This window comes from Aphelocoma coerulescens, unplaced genomic scaffold (assembly GCF_041296385.1).
Source record: "Aphelocoma coerulescens isolate FSJ_1873_10779 unplaced genomic scaffold, UR_Acoe_1.0 HiC_scaffold_146, whole genome shotgun sequence".
Classification (NCBI taxonomy): Eukaryota; Metazoa; Chordata; class Aves; order Passeriformes; family Corvidae; genus Aphelocoma; species Aphelocoma coerulescens.
Genome location: NW_027183496.1, coordinates 71,964 through 95,262, shown reverse-complemented (window position 1 = coordinate 95,262; position 23,299 = coordinate 71,964). Strand labels below are relative to the sequence as shown.

Here is a 23,299-nt window from a genome sequence, read left to right as displayed (position 1 = left end):
CCCCAGTGCCCCCAGTGCCCCCAGTGCCCCCAGTCCCCCCAGTATCCCCAGTATCCCCAGTCCCCCCAGTGCCCCCAGTGTCCCCAGTCCCCCCAGTATCCCCAGTATCCCCAGTATCCCCAGTATTCCCAGTCCCCCCAGTATCTCCAGTATCCCCAGTATCCCCAGTATCCCCAATATCCCCAATATCCCCAGTATCCCCAGCATCCCCAGTGCCCCCAGTATCCCCAGTATCCCCAGTATCCCCAATGTCTCCAGTATCCCCAGTCCCCCCAGTCCCCCCAGTATCCCCAGTCCCCCCAGTATCCCCAGTGCTCCCAGTATCCCCAGTCCCCCCAGTATCCCCAGCACCCCCAGCACCCCCAGCACCCCCAGTCCCCCCAGTATCCCCAGTATCCCCAGCACCCCCAGCACCCCCAGTATCCCCAGTATCCCCAGTCCCTCCAGTATCCCCAGTATCCCCAGCACCCCCAGCACCCCCAGTATCCCCAGTATCCCCAGTCCCCCCAGTGCCCCCAGTATCCCCAGTATCCCCAGTCCCCCCAGTATCCCCAGCACCCCCAGCACCCCCAGCACCCCCAGTCCCCCCAGTCCCCCCAGCACCCCCAGTCCCCCCAGTGTCCCCAGTGCCCCCAGCTCACCTTCAGATGGGTCACCCTGGCGAACACCAGGTTGGTGATGGCCTCGGTCAGCGCCAGCCGCGCTCCGGCCGCCGGCTCCAGCAGCCCCTTGAGCGGCTGCTCGCCGATGGCCGTGGCCGCGCCGGTGTCCCCGAAGTGCGACAGGGCCACCACGGCCACGTCGGCCAGCGGCGTGTGCAGGGGGCCCACGCACTGCTGCTGGGCCACCAGCCCCGTCACCGAGCGGTCCACCTGGGGACAGACGGACAGAGGGACATTGGGGACAGACAGGGGACAGAGGGACATTGGGGACAGACAGGGGACAGAGGGACAGAGGGACATTGGGGACAGACAGGGGACAGAGGGACACAGGGACACAGGGACAGAGGGACAGAGGGGACAGAGGGGACAGAGGGACATCGGGGACAGTGGCCAGGGGCCCCAGGCACTGCTGCTGGGCCACCAGCCCCGTCACCGAGCGGTCCACCTGGGGACAGACAGACAGAGGGACATTGGGGACAGACAGGGGACAGAGGGACAGAGGGACAGAGGGACATTGGGGACAGACAGGGGACAGAGGGACACAGGGACACAGGGACAGAGGGACATTGGGGACAGACAGGGGACAGAGGGACAGAGGGACATTGGGGACAGACAGGGGACACAGGGACAGAGGGACATTGGGGACATCGGGGACAGTGGCCAGGGGCCCACGCACTGCTGCTGGGCCACCAGCCCCGTCACCGAGCGGTCCACCTGGGGACAGAGGGACAGAGGGACATTGGGGACAGACAGGGGACAGAGGGACAGAGGGACATTGGGGACATCGGGGACAGTGGCCAGGGGCCCCAGGCACTGCTGCTGGGCCACCAGCCCCGTCACCGAGTGGTCCACCTGGGGACAGACAGGGGACAGAGGGACATTGGGGACAGACAGGGGACAGAGGGGACAGAGGGACAGAGGGACAGAGGGGACAGAGGGACAGAGGGACATTGGGGACAGAGGGACATTGGGGACAGACAGGGGACAGAGGGACAGAGGGACAGAGGGACAGAGGGACAGAGGGGACAGAGGGACAGAGGGACATTGGGGACATTGGGGACAGTGGCCAGGGGCCCCAGGCACTGCTGCTGGGCCACCAGCCCCGTCACTGAGTGGTCCACCTGGGGACAGAGGGACAGAGGGACATTGGGGACAGACAGGGGACAGAGGGACATTGGGGACAGACAGGGGACAGAGGGACAGAGGGACATTGGGGACATCGGGGACAGTGGCCAGGGGCCCCAGGCACTGCTGCTGGGCCACCAGCCCGGTCACTGAGTGGTCCACCTGGGGACAGAGGGACAGAGGGACATTGGGGACAGACAGGGGACAGAGGGACAGAGGGGGGTTGGGGGTGTTGGGGACGTTGGGGACAGCGGGGGTTGGGGACATGGGGGACACATGGGGACAGAAAAGGGGACAGTGGGGACTGGCACAGGGGTGGCACAAGGGTGGCACCGGGGTGGCACAGGCATCAACGGGGTCACTCAGGTGACACGGGTGGCACTCAGGTGACACTCAGGTGAGACACGGGTGACACGGGTGACAGGTGACACGGGTGAGACATGGGTGACACAGGTGGCACTCAGGTGACACGGGTGAGACACGGGTGAGACACGGGTGAGACACGGGTGGCACTCAGGTGACAGGTGAGATGTGGGTGACACGGGTGGCACTCAGGTGACACGGGTGAGACACGGGTGAGACACGGGTGGCACTCAGGTGACACGGGTGACACGCGGGTGACACAGGCGAGCACAAATGGCACAGAAATGACACAGGGGTGACGCCAAGGTGGCACAGGGGTGGCACAGGTGGCACAGGTGACACTCAGGTGGCACTCAGGTGGCTGAGGTGACACAGGTGACACGGGGGGACACAGGTGACACAGGTGACAGGGGTGACACAGGGGTGACACAGGGGTGGCACAGAGGTGACACAGGTGACACTCAGGTGGCACTCAGGTGACACTGAGGTGACAGGTGGCACAGGTCACAAAGGTGACATTGAGGTGACACAGGTGACACAGGGGTGACCCAGGTGACACTGAGGTGACACAGGTGACACAGGTGACACTCAGGTGACACAGGTGACACTGAGGTGACACTCAGGTGACACTCAGGTGACCCAGATGACACAGGTGACACTCAGGTGACACAGGTGACACTGAGGTGACACTCAGGTGACACTGAGGTGACACAGGTGACACAGGTGACAGGTGACACGTGACACACAGGTGACACACAGGTGACACTCAGATGACAGATAACACAGGTGACACAGGGGTGACACAGGGGTGACACACAGGTGACACAGGTGACACAGGTGACACAGGTGACACGTGACACACAGGTGACACAGGTGACACAGGTGACACAGGTGACACGTGACACACAGGTGACACAGGTGGCCCTCAGGTGGCCCAGGTGGCCCTCAGGTGGCCTCACCTTGTTGGTCAGGTACCTCTTGCTGGCCACGGCCGGGGGGTTTGGGGTCACACAGGGGTCACACGGGGTCACACAGGGGTCACATTTAACACACACAGGTGGCACACGGGTGACACAGGTGACACAGGTGACACTGAGGTGACACTGAGGTGACACTGAGGTGACACAGGTGGCCCTCAGGTGGCCCAGGTGGCCCTCAGGTGGCCTCACCTTGTTGGTCAGGTACCTCTTGCTGGCCACGGCCGGCAGCCTCAGGACCCTCTCGAGGGCCTCCCGGACCGAGAGCGCCGGGGGGAGGCTCAGGGGGCGCCGGGGGAGGGGCGACAGCGACAGCTGGAACTCCTGGGGGGGGGCAGGGGGGGACCCCCAAATTTGGGGGGGAAAAGGTCACATTTGGGGTCCTCCCCCCAAAAAATTTGGGGTCCCAGAATTCGGGCTGGGGTTGAAATTTGGGGATTAAAGGGGGCACAAATGGGGGGGGGGGGGAGGGGAGACTTGGGGGAGGGGCCTAAATTTGGGGTGGGGGGGGTCCAGAATTTGGGGAGGGGTCCCAGAATTTGGGGGGGTCTCAAATTTGGGGGGCGTCAAAAAATTTGGGGTCCCAAAATTCAGGGAGTCCAAAAATTTGGGGATTTGAAGTTAAAGGGGTTGAAATGGGGGGGGGGGAACTCTGGGTGGAGCCCAAAATTTGGGGGGGGGTCAAAATTTGGGGAGGGGTCCCAGAGTTTGGGGGGGGGGGGTCTCAAATTTGGGGGGGGTCTCCCCAAAAAATCTGGTTTGCCAAAATTCGGGGAGATCCAAATTTGGGGGGTTCAAATTGAAGGGGTCTTAAATGGGGGGGGGAGCCCAAATTTGGGAGGGGGGGCTCAATTTGGGGAGGGGTCCCAAAAATTTGGGGGGGGAGGGTTCAATTTGGGGGGTCCCCAAAAATTTGGGGGTCCCAAAATTTGGGGGGGGGTGTCAAAAATTTGGGGATGAAAATTAAAGGGGGTTCAAATAAGGGGGAAAAAAAGGGGGGGGATTTCGTGGGGGGGCAAAATTTGGGGGGGATCCCCAAAAAATTTGGGGGTCCCAAAATTCAGGGGATCCAAAAATTTGGGGATTTGGAATTAAAGGGGTTGAAGTGGGGGGGGGACCCAAAATTTGGGGGGAGGGTGGAAAAATTTTGGGGGTCCTTTAACTGGGTCCCCCCCCCCATTTTGGGTTCCCCCCTCCTTTTGGGGTCCCTTTTTTGGGGTCCCCCTTCCTTTTTTTGGGATCCATTTTTGGGACCCCTTTTCAGCGTCCCCCCCCCTCCCTTTTTAGGGTCGCTTTTAGGGACCCCTCCCCTTTTTTGGGGGCCACTTTTTGGGGTCCTCCCTCCCATTTTTGGGATCCCTTTTTGGGGTTGTCCTCCCCCCAATTTTGGGGTCCGTTTTGGGGACCCCTCTTCCCTTTTCAGGTCCTTTTTTGGGGTCCCCCCTCCTGTTTAGGGGTCTTTTTTTGGGATCCCCTTTTTGGGGTCATCCCCCCCAGTTTTGGGATCCTTTCTTGGGGCTTTCCCCCCCCAATTTTGGGATCTCTTTTTGGGGTTGTCCCTCATCTTTTGGGATTTCTTTTTGGGATTTCTTTTTGGGGTCCCTTTTGGGGGTTGTTCCCCCCAATTTTGGGATCTCTTTTTGGGGCCCCTGTTCACCTTTTGGGGCCCAATTTTGGGATCCCTTTTTGGGGTTGTTCCCCCAATTTTGGGATCATTTTTTGGGGTCCCTTTTTGGGGTTGTTCCCCCCAATTTTGGGATCTCTTTTTGGGGTTCCATCCCCTCATTTTTTGGGATCCCTTTTTGGGGTTGTTCCCCCCAATTTTGGGATCTCTTTTTGGGGCCCCTGTTCACCTTTTGGGGCCCAATTTTGGGATCCCTTTTTAGGGTTGTTTCCCCCAATTTTGGGATCCCTTTCTGGGGTTCCATCCACTCATTCTGGGGTCCATTTTGGGGTCCCCGCTCACCTTTTGAGGGGCCCATTTCAGGTTCCCTTTTTGGGGTCATCCCCCCCAGTTTTGGGGCCCTTTTTGGGGTTATCCCTCCCAATTTTGGGGTCCCTTTTTGGGGTGCTGCTCCCCCACTTTTGGGGCCTTTTATGGGGTCCCCACTCACCTTTTGGGGCCCTGTTTCAGGTTCCCTTTTTGGGGTCATTCCCCCCTAGTTCTGGGGTCCCTTTTTGGGGTCGTCCCTCCCAATTTTGGAGTCCCTTTTTGAGGTTGTCACTCCCAATTTTGGGGTCCCTTTTTGGGGTCCCCACTCACCTTCTGGGGCCCCGTTTCAGGTTCCCTTTTTGGGGTCATTCCCCCCCCAATTTTGGGGTCCCTTTTGGGGGTCATTCCCCCCCAATTTTGGGGTCCCTTTTTGGGGTCATCCCCCCCCAATTTTGGGGTCCCTTTTTGGGGTCTCCCCCCTCCCAATTTTGGGGTCCCTTTTTGGGGTTGTTCCACCCAGTTTTGGGGTCCCTTTTTGGGGTCATCCCCCCGTTTTGGGGCCTTTTTTGGGGTCCCCAGTCACCTCTTGGGGCCCCATTTCAGGTTCATTTTTTGGGGTCATCCCCCCCCAATTTTGGGGTCCCTTTTTGGGGTGCTGCCCCCTATTTTGGGATCCCTTTTTGGGGTCATCCCCCCCCAATTTTGGGGTCCCTTTTTGGGGTGCTGCCCCCTATTTCGGGGTCCCTTTTTGGGGTCATCCCCCCCAGTTTTGGGGTCCCTTTTTGGGGTCATCCCCCCAAGTTTTGGGGCCCTTTTTGGGGTCCCCGCTCACCTTTTGGGGCATCTTTCCCAGCACCCACTCGAGCTCGAGGTTGACGGGGGTGGGGAGCCCTTCGTGGGACCCCCCCTCGGGCACCGGCGCCGCCAGGTCATCGACCAGCACAATCTGGGGGGGAGGGGACACCCCAAAATCAGCCTCAAAAACCCCCAAAATCCCCCCCAAAAACACCCTCAGGAGCCCAAAAACAATCGCAAAAACCACCCCCAAAAATCAACCCCAAAACACCCCAAAAAAAACCCCCAGAAACACCCCCAGAACCAGCCACAAAAATGACCCCCAGAATCAGCCCCAAAACACCCCCAGGACCCAAAAAATGAGACCCAGAACCCCCCAAACAATCCCAAAAGCGATCCCCAAAAATGAACCCCCAGAACACCCAAAATTACCCCAAAAAATGAGCCCCCAGAGCCCCCCCCAAATCGATGCGCAGAAGCCCAAACACACCCCAAAAATGACCCCCAAAAATGACCCCCAAAACAGTCCCCAGAACCCCCAAAATGACCCCAAAAATGATGCCCAGAACCCCAAAATTACCCCCAAAACCACGCCAAAAATAACCCCAAAATTACCCCCATAAGGAGAACCCAAAATTGACCCTCAGAACCCCAAAACCCATCCCCAAAAACCACACCAAAATATGATCCCTGGGACACCCCAAAATGACCCCCAAAACCACCCCAAAAAATGATCCCAAATCAAAGCCCAGAAACCCCCAAAATGACCACAAAAACGACCCCCAGAACCCCAAAAACCACCCCATAAAATGAGCCCCAAACCCCCAAAATTACCCCAAAGAGACCCCAAAAATGACCCCCAGGAGACCCCAAAACCTCCCCCCAAAACTGACCACAAGAACCCCCCCGAGAATGGCCCCCCCAGGACCCCCCAAAAAACCCCCAGAGACCCCAAAAATTACCCCAAAAATGACCCCCAGGACCCCCCCAAAATAAAACACAGAAACCCCAAAAATGACCCCAAAACCACCCCCAAAAATGACCCCCAGGACCCTCCCAAAATAAAACACAGAAACCCCAAAACCACCCCCAGAAATGACCCCAAAAATGACCCCAAAAATGACCCCCAGGACCCCCCCAAAATAAAACACAGAAACCCCAAAAATGACACCAAAACCACCCCCAAAAATGACCCCAAAAATGACCCCAAAAATGACCCCCAGGACCCCCCAAAATAAAACACAGAAACCCCAAAAACGACCCCAAAACCCCCCCCAAAACCACCCCAAAAATGACCCCCAGGACCCCCCCAAAATAAAACACAGAAACCCCAAAACCACCCCTAAAAATGACCCCAAAATGATGCCCGGGAGCCCCAAAACGACCCCCAGGCCCACCCCAAAAAAAGAACCCCCCAAAATGACCCCAAAAATGACCCAAGGGGACCCCAGAGGGACCCAAATGTCACCCAAGGGACCCCCCAGTGTCCCCAAATCCCCCCCGTGTCCCCAAATCCCCCCAAATTCCCGATGTCCCCAATCCCCCCCACTGTCCCCCATGTCCCCAACCCCCCCAAAATCCCAACCCCCCCAAAATCCCCGATGTCCCCCAATGTCCCCAGTGCCCCCGAAATCGCCGATGGCCCCAAAATCCCCGATGTCCCCCAATGTCCCCAATCCCCCCGAAATCCCCGATGGCCCCGAAATCCCCGATGGCCCCAATGTCCCCAACCCCCCTCAGTGTCCCCAAAATCCCCAATGTCCCCCAGTGTCCCCAAAATCCCCAATGTCCCCCAGTGTCCCCAACCCCCCCAAAATCCCCAAAATCCCCAACGTCCCCAACCCCCCTCAATGTCCCCCAATGTCCCCAAGCCCCCCCCCCCCCCAAATCCTCAATGTCCCCAACGACCCCCACTGGCCCCGATGTCCCCGACCCCCCCCAGTGTCCCCAAAATCCCCAATCCCCCAATGTCCCCAATGTCCCCAAGCCCCCCAAAATCCCCAATGTCCCCAGTCCCCCCAGTGTCCCCAACATCCCTCGATGTCCCCCAATGTCCCCAACACCCCCAGTGTCCCCAATCCCCCCCAGTGTCCCCAGTCCCCCCCAGTGTCCCCAACCCCCCCCAATGCCCCCAATGTCCCCAACACCCCTCAATGTCCCCCAGTGTCCCCAAAATCCCCGATGTCCCCAATGCCCTCCAGTGTCCCCAGTGTCCCCAACCCCCCCAGTCCCCCAATCCCCCATTGTCCCCAACACCCCTCAATGTCCCCCAGGGTCCCCAATGCCTCCCAGTGTCCCCAACCCCCCCAAAATCCCCAATGTCCCCCAATGTCCCCCAATGTCCCCAAGCCCCCGCTGTCCCCAAAATCCCCAATGTCCCCCAATGTCCCCAACCCCCCCCCACTGGCCCTGATGTCCCCAACCCCCCTCAATCCCCAACCCCCCCCCCAATCCTCAATGTCCCCAACTCCCCCCCAATGTCCCCAGTGTCCCCCAATGTCCCCAATCCCCCCCAGTGTCCCCAACTCCCCCCCAATGTCCCCATTGTCCCCAGCATCCCCCACTGGCCCCAATGTCCCCAATCCCCCAATGTCCCCAATCCCCCAATGTCCCCCACACCCCCCAACCCCCCCAGTGTCCCCAGGCCCCCCATGTCCCCAATGTCCCCAATCCCCCCCAGTGTCCCCAACTCCCCCCCAAAATCCCCAATGTCCCCATTGTCCCCAGCATCCCCCAATGTCCCCAATCCCCCAATGTCCCCCAGGGTCCCCAACCCCCCCAGTGTCCCCAGGCCCCTCAATGTCCCCATTGCCCCCCAAACCCCCAATGTCCCCAACCACCCCCACTGGCCCCAATGTCCCCAATCCCGCAATGTCCCCAAAGTCCCCAATATCCCCAAAATCCAAAATGTCCCCAATGCCCCCCAGTGTCCCATGTCCCCAATGTCCCCAACTGCCCCCCAAAATCCCCAATGTCCCCAAAATCCCCAATCCCCCCAGTGTCCCCATCATCCTCAATCCCCCAATGCCCCCAATGTCCCCAATGACCCCAATGTCCCCAATGTTCCCAATGTCCCCAATGCCTCCCAGTGTTCCCAACCCCCCCAAAATCCCCAATGTCCCCCAATGTCCCCAACACCCCCAGTGGCCCCACCCCCCCCAAATCCTCAATGTCCCCAACCACCCCCAGTGTCCCCAAAATCCCCAATGTCCTTCTGTCCCCTCTGTCCCTCTGTCCCCACTCTGTCCCTCTGTCCCCTCTGTCCCCCAGCCCCCCTCTGTCCCCACTGTCCCTCTGTCCCCTCTGTCCCTCTGTCCCTCTGTCCCCACTCTGTCCCTCTGTCCCCTCTGTCCCTCTGTCCCTCTGTCCCCACTCTGTCCCTCTGTCCCTACTCTGTCCCTCTGTCCCTCTGTCCCTCTGTCCCTCTGTCCCCACTCTGTCCCTTGTCTGTCCCCTCTGTCCCTCTGTCCCTCTGTCCCTCTGTCCCCCTGTCCCTCTGTCCCGCTGTCCCTCTGTCCCCCCCGCAGTGTCCCCTCTGTCCCCCCTCTGTCCCCCAGCCCCCCTCTGTCCCTCCGTCCTTCTGTCCCACTGTCCCTCCATCCCTCCATCCCTCCGTCCCTCCATCCCTCCATCCCGCTGTCCCCTGTCTGTCCCTCTGTCCCTCCATCCCTCTGTCCCCTGTCTGTCCCTCTGTCCCTCCGTCCCCTGTCCGTCCCTCACCCGGCCGTCCCCGGTCACCGTCCCCACCACGCAGAGGGGGCAGCGCTCGCGCTCGGCCAAGCGCCGCAGCAGCGCCAGCGCCGGCGGCCGCACCAGCAGCGCGTTGGACTCCTGGTACTCGGCCCCCCACAGCTCCAGGATGCTCAGCGTGGGGTCCCCCAGCTGCCACCAGGGCCACCAAGGTGTCACCAGGGCCACCAGGGCCACCAGGGTGTCACCAAGGTGTCACCAGGGCCACCAGGGCCACCAATGGCATCAGGGGGCAACAGGGGAGTGAAGGGTTTGGGGATTTGGGGACATTGGGGACAATGGGGACAAGGGACACTCAGAGCCCCCCACAGCTGCAGGACGCTCAGTGTGGGCCACCAAAGTGTCACCAGGGCCACCAGGGCCACCAGGGTGTCACCAGGGCCACCAATGGCATCAGGGGGCAACAGGGGACTGAAGGGTTTGGGGATTTGGGGACATTGAGGGGATTGGGGACAAGGGACACTCAGACCCCCCACAGCTCCAGGACGCTCAGCGTGGGGTCCCCCAGCTGCCACCAGGGCCACCAAGGTGTCACCAGGGCCACCAAAGTGTCACCAAGGTGTCACCAGGGCCACCAAAGTGTCACCAGGGCCACCAGGGTGTCACCAGGGCCACCAAAGTGTCACCAAGGTGTCACCAGGGCCACCAAGGTGTCACCAGGGCCACCAGTGGCATCAGGGGGCAACAGGGGATTGAAGGGTTTGGGGATTTGGGGACATTGGGGACACTGGGGACAAGGGACACTCAGAGCCCCCCCCAGCTCCTCAGTGTGGGGTCCCCCAGCTGCCACCAGGGCCACCAAAGTGTCACCAGGGCCACCAGGGCCACCAGGGCCACCAGGGCCACCAGTGGCACCAGGGGGCAACAGGGGATTGAAGGGTTTGGGGATTTGGGGACATTGGGGACAATGGGGACAAGGGACACTCAGAGCCCCCCACAGCTGCAGGACGCTCAGTGTGGGCCACCAAAGTGTCACCAGGGCCACCAGGGCCACCAGGGTGTCACCAGGGCCACCAAGGTGTCACCAGGGCCACCAGGGCCACCAGGGTGTCACCAGGGTGTCACCAGGGCCACCAGGGTGTCACCAGGGTCACCAGGATCTCACCAGGGCCACCAGTGGCATCAGGGGGCAACAGGGCCACCAGGGCCACCAAGGAAATCCAGGGACAAAGGGAATTGGGGGGTTTGGGGACACTGGGGACACTGGGGTGACACCAAAGGGACACTGGGGGGTACTGGGGGATACTGGCTGATAATGGGTGATACTGGGTGACACTGGGGTGACAGTGGGGGACACTGGGTGACACTGGGGGGATACTGGGTGACACTGGGGTGACACTGGGCTGACACTGGGGGGCACTGGGGGGCACTGGGGTGACACTGGGGGGCACTGGGGGATACTGGGTGACACTGGGTGACACTGGGGGACACTGGGGGACACTGGGGTGACAGTGGGGTGACACTGGGTGACAGTGGGGGACACTGGGGGGACACTGGGGTGACACTGGGGGGCACTGGGGAATACTGGGTGACACTGGGTGACACTGGGGGACACTGGGTGACACTGGGGGGATACTGGGGGGCACTGGGGGGCACTGGGGTGACACTGGGGGACACTGGGGGGCACTGGGGGACACTGGGGGATACTGGGGGGACACTGGGGTGACACTGGGGGGCACTGGGGGATACTGGGTGACACTGGGGTGACAGTGGGTGACACTGGGGGATACTGGGGTGACACTGGGGGACACTGGGTGACACTGGGCTACACTGGGGGACACTGGAGTGACACTGGGGGACACTGGGGATACTGGCTGATAATGGGTGATACTGGGTGACACTGGGGTGACAGTGGGGGACACTGGGTGACACTGGGGGGATACTGGGTGACACTGGGGGGATACTGGGTGACACTGGGGTGACACTGGGGGGCACTGGGGGATACTGGGTGACACTGGGTGACACTGGGGGACACTGGGGGACACTGGGGTGACAGTGGGGTGACACTGGGTGACAGTGGGGGACACTGGGGGGACACTGGGGTGACACTGGGGGGCACTGGGGAATACTGGGTGACACTGGGTGACACTGGGGGACACTGGGTGACACTGGGGGGATACTGAGGGGCACTGGGGGGCACTGGGGTGACACTGGGGGACACTGGGGGGCACTGGGGGACACTGGGGGATACTGGGGGGACACTGGGGTGACACTGGGGGGCACTGGGGGATACTGGGTGACACTGGGGTGACAGTGGGTGACACTGGGGGATACTGGGGTGACACTGGGGGACACTGGGTGACACTGGGCTACACTGGGGGACACTGGAGTGACACTGGGGGACACTGGGGACACTGGGTGATAATGGGTAATACTGGGTGACACTGGGGTGACAGTGGGGGACACTGGGTGACACTGGGGGGATACTGGGTGACACTGGGGTGACACTGGGGGGCACTGGGGGGCACTGGGTGACACTGGGGGGCACTGGGGGGCACTGGGGTGACACTGGGGGGCACTGGGGGATACTGGGTGACACTGGGTGACACTGGGGGGCACTGGGGGACACTGGGGTGACAGTGGGGGGCACTGGGGGATACTGGGGGACACTGGTGACACTGGGGGGCACTGGGGGACACTGGGGGGCACTGGGGGACACTGGGGGACACTGGTGACACTGGGGGGTACTGGGGGACACTGGGGGGCACTGGGGGATACTGGGGGGACACTGGGGTGACACTGGGGGGCACTGGGGGATACTGGGTGACACTGGGGTGACAGTGGGGGGCACTGGGGGACACTGGGGGGCACTGGGGGGGCACTGGGGGATACTGGGTGACACTGGGGTGACACTGGGGGGCACTGGGGGACACTGGGGGGCACTGGGGGATACTGGGGGACACTGGGGGACACTGGGGGGCACTGGGGGATACTGGGGGGACACTGGTGACACTGGGGTGACACTGGGGGACACTGGGGTGACACTGGGGGGCACTGGGGGGCACTGGGGGGCACTGGGGGACACTGGGGGGGCACTGGGGGGGCACTGGGGGATACTGGGGGGCACTGGGGGACACTGGGGTGACACTGGGGGGCACTGGGGGATACTGGGGGACACTGGTGACACTGACCTGGAAGCGGCTGGCGTAGATGACGGCCCCGGCCGGCTCCGAGATCTCCTTCAGGACATTCCCTGGGGACATCGGGGACATCGGGGTCACCATGGGGGACATCGGGGTCACCATGGGGGACATCATTGGGGTCACCATCGGGGTCATCGGGGACATTGGGGTCACCATGGGGTCATCATCGGGGTCACCATGGGGGACATCGGGGTCACCATCAAGGTCACCATGGGGGACATGGGGGTCACCATGGGGGTCATCGGGGTCACCATGGGGGTCACCATGGGGGTCACCATGGGGGTCACCATCGGGGACATGGGGGTCACCATGGGGGTCACCATGGGGGTCACCATCGGGGACATCGGGGACATGGGGGTCACCATGGGGGACATCGGGGTCACCATCGAGGTCACCATGGGGGACATCGGGGTCACCATGGGGGTCACCATCGGGGACATCGGGGACATGGGGGTCACCATGGGGGACATCGGGGTCACCATCGAGGTCACCATGGGGGACATCGGGGTCACCATGGGGGTCATCATTGGGGTCATCATTGGGGTCACCATCGGGGTCATCGGGGACATCGGGGTCACCATGCGGGTCATCGGGGTCACCATGGGGGACATCGGGGTCACCATGGGGGTCATCATTGGGGTCACCATGGGGGTCACCATGGGGGTCACCATCGGGGTCATCATTGGGGTCACCATCAGGGACACCATCGGGGACATCGGGGTCACCATCAGGGTCACCATCGGGGTCACCATCAGGGACATTGGGGTCACCATCGGGGACATCGGGGTCGACATCGGGGTCACCATCGGGGACAGCCCCGAGCCACGGCCCCGTCCCACCGTGTCCCACAAGGGTCCCCCCGTGGCCCCAAAGGCCCCAAGATCCCCCCAAATCCCCCCAATGACCCCCCGATGTCCCCAGTGACCCCAGAGGTGCCCCCAATGACCCCAGTGACCCCAGTGATGTCCCCAGTGACCCAAATGATGACCCCAATGACCCCAATGACCCCAATGACCCCAGTGACCCCAATGACCCCAATGACCCCAGAGATGACCCCAGTGATGACCCCAATGACCCCAGAGATGACCCCAGAGATGACCCCAATGATGACCCCAATGACCCCAATGACCCCAATGACCCCAGAGATGACCCCAATGACCCCAATGATGACCCCAATGACCCCAATGACCCCAATGACCCCAGAGATGACCCCAGTGACCCCAATGATGACCCCAATGATGATCCCAATGACCCCAATGACCCCAATGACCCCAATGACCCCAATGATGACCCCAATGATGATCCCAATGACCCCAATGACCCCAATGACCCCAGAGATGACCCCAATGACTCCAATGATGACCCCAATGACCCCAATGACCCCAGAGATGACCCCAATGACTCCAATGATGACCCCAATGACCCCAATGACCCCAGAGATGACCCCAATGACCCCAATGACCCCAATGACCCCAGAGATGACCCCAATGACCCCAATGATGACCCCAATGACCCCAATGGCCCCAATGACCCCAATGACCCCAATGATGACCCCAATGACCCCAGAGATGACCCCAATGGTCACCGTTGCCGCCGGCGCCCTGGTCGTGGATGGAGCTGACGGGGTTGCAATGACCCCAATGAGCCCAATGACCCCAGAGATGACCCCAGTGACCCCAATGACCCAATGATGACCCCAATGACCCCAATGACCCCAATGACCCCAATGATGACCCCAATGATGACCCCAATGACCCCAATGACCCCAATGATGACCCCAATGACCCAATGACCCCAGAGATGACCCCAATGACTCCAATGATGACCCCAATGACCCCAGTGACCCCAGAGATGACCCCAATGACCCCAATGACCCCAATGACCCCAGTGCCCCCAGTGTCACCGTTGCCGCCGGCGCCCTGGTCGTGGATGGAGCTGACGGGGTTGCCGGCGCCGCTCTCGGCGCAGCCGCGCAGGACCCGGTTCAGCTTCTGCTCCATCTCGGGGTCCCCGCGCTGCACGGCCCCGAGGTCGCGCTCGGCCTCGTTGTCCCCCTGCACCTGGTCGGGGACGGGGCTGGCACCAAAAACCCCCAAATCCGCCCGGCCCGCCCCAAAATCCCCCTCAGGAACCCGAATCCGACCAAATTCCCCCCAAATCCCTCCAAAATCCCCCCCAAAATCCCGCAAAATCCCCCATAAACCACCCCAAATCCCCTGAAATCCCACCCAAAATCCTCCCAAAATCCTCCCCAAAATCCCCCCAAAATGCTCCCAAAATCCTCCAAAAACCCCCAAATCCACCCGGCCCGCCCCAAAATCCCCCTCAGGAACCTGAATCCGCCCAAATTCTCCCCAAAATCCTCCCAAAATCACCCAAAATCCTCCCAAATCCCCCCCCAAAATCCCCACAAAATCCCCCATAAACCGCCCCAAATCCCACAAAATCCCCACCTAATCCCCCCCAAATTCCCCCCAAAAACCCCCAAATCCACCCGGCCCACCCCAAAATCCCCCTCAGGAACCCGAATCCGACCAAAATCCTCCCAAATCCCTCCAAAATCCCCCCCAAAATCCCCCATAAGCCACCCCAAATCCTCCCCAAAATCTCCCCAAAATGCTCCCAAAATCCTCCCCAAAATCCCCCCAAAATGCTCCCAAAATCCTCCAAAAACCCCAAAATCCACCCAGCCCACCCCAAAATCCCCCTCAGGAACCCGAATCCGCCCAAATTCTCCCCAAAATCCTCCCAAAATCACCCAAAATCCTCCCAAATCCCCCCCCAAAAATCCCCCATAAACCACCCCAAAATCCCCCTCAGGAACCCGAATCCGACCAAAATCCTCCCAAATCCCTCCAAAATCCTCCCCAAATCCCGCAAAATCCCCCAAATCCCCCCCAAATCCCCCCCAAAAACCCCAAAATCCACCTACCCCACCCCAAAATCCCCCTCAGGAACCCGAATCTGCCCAAAATCCTCCCAAATCCCTCCAAAATCCCCCCCAAAATCCCACAAAACCCTCCTAAAATCCGCCCAAAATGGCCCCAAAATCCCGCAAGATCCCCCATAAACCACCCCAAATCCGCCCCAAATCCCCCTGAAAATCCCCCCCAAAATCCTCCCAAAAGCCTCCAAAAACCCCCAAATCCACCCGGCCCACCCCAAAATCCCCCTCAGGAACCCGAATCTGCCCAAAATCCTCCCAAATCCCTCCAAAATCCACCCAAAATCCCGCAAAATCCCCCATAAGCCACCCCAAATCCTCCCAAAATCCCCCAAAAACCCCTATAAACCACCCAAATCCTCCAAAATCCCCCCAAAATTGCCCCAAACTCCCCCAAACTGCCCCAAACTCCCCCCAAATCCCCCCAAAATCCCCCCAAATACCCCAGAATTGCCCCCCAAAATCCCCCAAACTCCCCCAAAATCCCCCAAACTGCCCCCAAAATCGCCCCAATTTTTCCCAAAATCCCCCAAAATCCCCCCAAAATCCTCCCAAAAATCCCCCATAAACCACCCAAATCCCCCAAAATCCCCCCAAACCCCCAAAACTCCCCCAAACAGCCCCAAACTCCACCCAAATCCCCCCAAATACCCCAGAATTGCCCCCCAAAATCCCCCAAAATCCCCCAAACTCCCCCCAAATCCCCCCAAAATCGCCCCAATTTTTCCCAAAATCCCCCCAAAATCCCCCAAAATCCCCGGAATGCCCCCAGACCTGGATGGAGGAGGCGGCCCCTCCCCCCACGCCGATCCTGTACACGGGACCCCCCAACTTCACCACCAGCATCCCTGGGGGGAGGGGCGGTCAGAGCCCACACGGGGGGGGTGGGGGATTTTGGGGAAAAATTGGGGGATTTTGGGGCGATTTTGGGGTGATTTTGGGGCAATTTGGGGAGATTTGGGGAGGTTTGGGGGATTTTGGGGAAAAAATTGGGCGATTTTGGGGCGATTTGGGGAGATTTGGGGCGATTTTGGGGGGATTTGGGGAGGATTTGGGGGGATTTTGGGCGATTTCGGGGGGATTTGGGGAGGTTTGGGGGATTTTGGGGAAAAAATTAGGGGATTTTGGGGCGATTTGGGGAGATTTGGGGGGATTTTGGGGGGATTTTGGGGGATTTGGGGGGATTTGGGGGGATTTGGGGGGGATTTTGAGGGATTTTGGGGGGATTTGGGGGGTTTTGGGGTGATTTGGGGGATTTGGGGGGATTTTGGGGGGGATTTTGGGGGATTTGGGGGGAAAAAATTAGGGGATTTTGGGGTGATTCAGGGAGATTTGGGGGGATTTGGGGGCGATTTGGGGGGGTTGGGGGGATTTTGGGGAAAAATTGGGGGATTTTGGGGCGATTTGGGGCGATTTCGGGGGGATTTGGGGAGGTTTGGGGGATTTTGGGGAAAAAATTGGGCGATTTTGGGGCGATTTGGGGAGATTTGGGGAGATTTCGGGGGGATTTGGGGAGGTTTGGGGGGATTTTGGGGGGATTTGGGGAGGATTTGGGGGGATTTTGGGGGATTTGGGGGGATTTGGGGGGATTTGGGGAGGATTTGGGGGGATTTTGGGGGGATTTGGGGGGTTTTGGGGTGATTTGGGGGATTTGGGGGGATTTTTGGGGGGATTTTGGGGGATTTGGGGGGAAAAATTAGGGGATTTTGGGGTGATTCAGGGAGATTTGGGGGCATTTGGGGGCGATTTGGGGGGGGTTGGGGGATTTTGGGGAAAAATTGGGGGATTTTGGGGGGATTTTGGGGCAATTTGGGGAGATTTGGGGAGGTTTGGGGGATTTTGGGGAAAAAATTGGGGGATTTTGGGGCGATTTGGGGAGATTTGGGGGTGATTTGGGGAGGTTTGGGGGGATTTTGGGGGGATTTGGGGAGGATTTGGGGGGATTTTGGGGGATTTTGGGGGGTTTGGGGGACTTGGGGGAAAAAATTGGGGGATTTTGGGGGCATGTGGGGAGATTTGGGGGGATTTTGGGGGAATTTTGAGGGATTTTGGGGGGATTTTTGGGGATTTGTGGTTTTGGGGGAGTTTGGGGGATTTTGGGGCGATTTGGGGAGATTTGGGGTGATTTTGGGGGGATTTGGGGGGATTTTGGGGAAAAAATTGGGGGATTTTGGGGGCATTTGGGGAGATTTGGGGGGATTTTGGGGCGATTTGGGGGGATTTGGGGGAGATTCGGGGGGATTTTGGGGAAAAAATTGGGGGATTTTGGGGCGATTTCAGGGGGATTTGGGGAGGTTTGGGGGATTTTGGGGAAAAAATTGGGGGATTTTGGGGCGATTTGGGGAGATTTGGGGGGATTTGGGGCAATTTTGGGGGGATTTTGGGGCGATTTTGGGGGGGTTGGGGGATTTTGGGGAAAAAATTGGGGGATTTTGGGGCGATTTGGGGCGATTTTGGGGGGATTTTGAGGGATTTTGGGGGGATTTTGGGGGGTTTGGGGGAGTTTGGGGGATTTTGGGGCGATTTGGGGAGATTTGGGGTGATTTTGGGGGGATTTGGGGAGGGTTTGGGGGGAGTTTTGGGGATTTGGGGCCGATTTTCAGGCATTTTGGAGGGATTTTGGGGGATTTAGGGGATTTTGGGGGAGATTTGGGGGGATTTTTGGGGGGATTTTTGGGGATTTGGGGATGATTTGGGGGGAGTTTTGGGGATTTTGGGCCGATTTTGGGGAAGTTTGGGGGATTTTGGGGTGTTTTGGGGTGTTTTAGGGGTCTGACCGGGCTCCGGGGCCTCTTTGGGGTTATTTTAGGATGTTTTGGGGTATTTTGGGGTGTTTGGGGTTGGTTTTGGGGTGTTTGGGGCATTTTGGGGTTTATTTTAGGACATTTTAGGGTATTTTGGGGTGTTTTGGGGTAATTTTGGGGTGTTTGGGTTTTTGGGGTCTGACCGGGCTCGGGGGCCTGTTTTGGGGTTATTTTGATATTTTGGGGTATTTTGGGGGTATTTTGGGGTGTTTGGGGCGGTTTTGGGGTAATTTTAGGACATTTTGGGGTATTTTGGGGTGTTTGGGGTGTTTGGGGTTGGTTTTGGGGTGTTTTGGGGGATTTTTGGGGTGTTTTTGGGGCGTTTTAGGGGTCTGACCAGGCTCGGGGGCCTCTTTGGGGTTATTTTGATATTTTGGGGTATTTTGGGGGTATTTTGGGCTGTTTGGGGCGGTTTTGGGGTTGTTTTAGGACATTTTGGGGTATTTTGGGGGTGTTTGGGGGTGTTTAGGGGACTTTTTGGGGTGTTTTGGGGCGTTTCTGGGGTCTGACCGGGCTCGGGGGCCTCTTTGGGGTTTTTCTGGACATTTTGAGGGATTTGGGGGTGTTTGGGGGTATTTTTGGGGTATTTTGGGGTGTTTGGGGCGTTTTTGGGGTGTTTGGGGTTCTTTGGGGGTGGTTTTGGGGTGTTTTGGGTCATTTTTGGGGTCTGACCGGGCTCAGGGGCCTGTTTGGCATTATTTTAGGATATTTTGGGGTGTTTGGGGGTGTTTTGGGGAGTTTTTGGGGTGTTTGGGGGTCTTTGGGGGTGGTTTTGGGGTGTTTGGGGGTGGTTTTGGGGTGTTTGGGGGCGTTTTTGGGGTCTGACCGGGCTCAGGGGCCTCTATGGCATTATTTTAGGATATTTTGGGGTGTTTGGGGGTGTTTTTGGGGCGTTTTTGGGGTGTTTGGGGGTGGTTTTGGGGTGTTTGGGGGTGTTTTTGGGGCGGTTTTGGGGCGTTTTTGGGGTCTGACCGGGCTCGGGGGCCTCTTTCCGGACGTGCTCGTCCTCCAGGGCTCCGATGCCGCCGCTGAACATGATGGGCTTGATCCACTCCCGGCGCTGCCCGTCCGGCAGCAGCTGCCCGAAGGAGCGGGCGAAGCCTGGGGGCACCCCAAAATCCACCCGGATCACTCCAAAATCCCACCCCAAAAATCAGCCCCAAAATCGCCCCAAAATCCACCCAAATCACCCCAAAATCACCCCAAAATCAGCCCCAAAATCCACCCGGATCACTCCAAAATCCCACCCCAAAAATCAGCCCCAAAATCACCCCAAAATCCACCCAAATCACCCCAAAATCACCCCAAAAATCAGCCCCAAAATCCACCCGGATCACCCCAAAATCAACCCAAAATCCCACCCCAAAATCCACCCGGATCACCCCCAAAATCCCACCCCAAATCCCACCCCAAAATCCACCCAAATCACCCCAAAATCCCACCCCAAAAATCGGCCCCAAAGTCCACCCGGATCACCCCAAAATCACCCCAAAAATCAGCCCCAAAATCCACCCAAATCAACCCAAAATCAACCCAAAATCCCACCCCAAAATCCACCCAAATCCCACCCCAAAATCACCCCAAAATCACCCCAAAATCCCACCCCAAAATCCCACCCAAATCACCCCAAAATACCACCCCAAAATCCACCCAAAATCCACCCGGATCACCCCAAAATCACCCCAAAATCACCCCAAAATCCACCCAAATCACCCCAAAATCACCCCAAAGTCACCCCAAAAATCAGCCCCAAAATCCACCCAAATCACCCCAAAATCCCACCCCAAAATCCCACCCAAATCACACCAAAATCACCCCAAAAATCAGCCCCAAAATCCACCCGGATCACTCCAAAATCCCACCCCAAAAATCAGCCCCAAAATCACCCCAAAATCCCACCCCAAAATCCACCCAAATCACCCCAAAAATCACCCCAAAAATCAGCCCCAAAATCCACCCGGATCACCCCAAAATCAACCCAAAATCCCACCCCAAAATCCACCCAAATCACCCCAAAATCACCCCAAAATCACCCCAAAATCCACCCAAATCACCCCAAAATCCCACCCCAAAAATCGGCCCCAAAATCCACCCGGATCACCCCAAAATCACCCCAAAAATCAGCCCCAAAATCCACCCAAATCAACCCAAAATCAACCCAAAATCCCACCCCAAAATCCACCCAAATCCCACCCCAAAATCACCCCAAAATCACCCCAAAATCCCACCCCAAAATCCCACCCAAATCACCCCAAAATGCCACCCCAAAAATCAGCCCCAAAATCCACCCAAATCACCCCAAAATCAACCCAAAATCAACCCAAAATCAACCCAAAATCCCACCCCAAAATCCACCCAAATCACCCCAAAATCCCACCCCAAAAATTCCACCCCAAAATCCACCCGGATCACCCCAAAATCAACCCAAAATCACCCCAAAATCCCACCCCAAAATCCACCCAAATCACCCCAAAATCAGCCCCAAAATCCACCCGGATCACTCCAAAATCCCACCCCAAAAATCAGCCCCAAAATCACCCCAAAATCCCACCCCAAAATCCACCCGGATCACCCCAAAATCACCCCAAAAATCAGCCCCAAAATCCACCCGGATCACCCCAAAATCAAGCCAAAATCACCCCAAAATCCCACCCCAAAATCCACCCGGATCACCCCAAAATCAGCCCCAAATCCCACCCCAAAATCCACCCAAATCACCCCAAAATCCCACCCCAAAAATCAGCCCCAAAATCCACCCAGATCATCCCAAAATCACCCCCAAACCCCACCCCAAAGTCAACCCAAAATCACCCCAAAATCCCACCCCAAAATCCACCCTGATCACCCCAAAACCACCCCAAAATTCAGCCCCAAAATCCACCCAAATCACCCCAAAATCCCACCCCAAAATCCACCCGGATCACCCGAAATTTCCTTCAGAAGTCCCAAAACTGTCCCCAAAATTGTCCCAAATGGCCCCAAATGTCCCCAGGGTGTCCCCAAATGGCCCCAAAATGTCCCCAAATGGCCTCAAATGGCCCCAAATGTCCCCATCCCCCCCCAGGTGTCCCCAAATGCCCCCAAATGTCCCAAATGCCCCCAAATGTCCCCAAATGACCCCAAATGGCCCCAAATGGCCCCAAATGGCCCCAAATGGCCCCAAAAGTCCCCAAATGCCCCAAATGCCCCAAATGGCCCCAAATGTCCCCCAAAGTCCCCAAATGGCCCCAAATGGCCCCAAATGCCCCCAAATGCCCCCAAAGTCCCCAAAATGTCCCAAATGTCCCCAAATGCCCCAAATTCCCCCAAATGGCCCCAAATGCCCCCAAATGGCCCCAACCCCCCCAAAATGTCCCAAATGCCCCCAAAGTTCCCCAAATGGCCCCAATGTCCCCAAATGTCCCCAAATGGCCCCAAATGTCCCCAAATGTCCCCAAATGGCCCCAGATGGCCCCAAAGTCCCCAAATGCCCCCAAATGTCCCCAAATGTCCCCAAATGGCCCCAAAATGTCCCCAAATGGCCCCAAATGGCTCCAAAGTCCCCAAATGGCCCCAAAGTCCCCAAATGGCCCCAAAATGGCCCCAAAATGTCCCCAAATGTCCCCAAATGCCCCCAAATGTCCCCCAAATGCCCCCAAAGCCCCCAAATGGCCCCAAATGCCCCCAAAGTCCCCAAATGTCCCCAAATGGCCCCAAATGGCCCCAAAGTCCCCAAATGTCCCAAATGCCCCCAAATGTCCCCAAAGTCCCCAAATGGCCCCAAATGTCCCCAAATGCCCCCAAATGCCCCCAAAGTCCCCAAATGTCCCCAACCCCCCAAAATGTCCCAAATGTCCCCAAATGCCCCAAAAGTCCCCAAATGGCCCCAAATGGCCCCAAATGTCCCCAAATGTCCCAAATGCCCCCAAATGGCCCCAAAGTCCCCAAATGTCCCCAAATGGCCCCAAATGGCCCCAAATGGTCCCAAATCCCCCCAAAGTCCCCAAATGGCCCCAAATGGCCCCAACCCCCCCCAAATGGCCCCAAATGCCCCCAAATGCCCCCAAATGTCCCCAAATGGCCCCAAAATGTCCCCAAATGACCCCAAATGGCCCCAAATGTCCCCAAATGTCCCAAATGCCCCCAAAGTCCCCAAATGGCCCCAAATGCCCCCAAATGTCCCCAAATGGCCCCAAATGGCCCCAAATGTCCCTAAATGGCCCCAAAGTCCCCAAATGGCCCCAAATGGCCCCAAATGCCCCCAAAGTCCCCAAATGCCCCAAATGTCCCCAAATGGCCCCAAATGACCCCAAAGTCCCCAAATGTCCCCAAATGTCCCCAAATGTCCCCAAAGTCCCCAAATGTCCCAAATGCCCCCAAAAGTCCCCAAATATCCCCAAATGGCCCGAAATGCCCCCAAATGTCCCAAATGGCCCCAAATGTCCCAAATGCCCCCAAATGCCCCCAAATGCCCCCAAATGCCCCCAAATGCCCCCAAATGCCCCCAAATGTCCCCAAATGCCCCAAATGTCCCAAATGTCCCCCAAAGTCCCCAAATGGCCCCAAATTACCCCAAATGGCCCCAAATGGCCCCAAATGTCCCCAAATGTCCCTAAATGGCCCCAAATGGCCCCAAATGGCCCCAAATGTCCCCAACCCCCCAAAATGTCCCAAATGTCCCCAAATGCCCCAAATGGCACCAAATGGCCCCAAAGTCCCCAAATGCCCCCAAATGCCCCCAAATGGCCCCAAATGCCCCCAAAGTTCCCCAAATGGCCCCAAATGGCCCCAAATGGCCCCAAATGGCCCCAAACAACCCCCCCA

The 23,299-nt window shown here is 58.5% G+C and overlaps 1 protein-coding gene across 1 annotated transcript in view; it reads right to left on the bottom strand.

Moving 5' to 3' along the window:
* PFAS (phosphoribosylformylglycinamidine synthase) overlaps positions 1 to 23,299 on the bottom strand; it is a 109,550-nt gene that overhangs the window by 46,031 nt on the left and 40,220 nt on the right. The window contains 8 exon segments of the mRNA XM_068998689.1: positions 642 to 872; positions 3,320 to 3,451; positions 5,893 to 6,006; positions 9,576 to 9,737; positions 12,737 to 12,798; positions 14,652 to 14,808; positions 16,467 to 16,540; positions 19,469 to 19,597. Coding sequence (XP_068854790.1) covers positions 642 to 872; positions 3,320 to 3,451; positions 5,893 to 6,006; positions 9,576 to 9,737; positions 12,737 to 12,798; positions 14,652 to 14,808; positions 16,467 to 16,540; positions 19,469 to 19,597 — 1,061 coding nt within the window.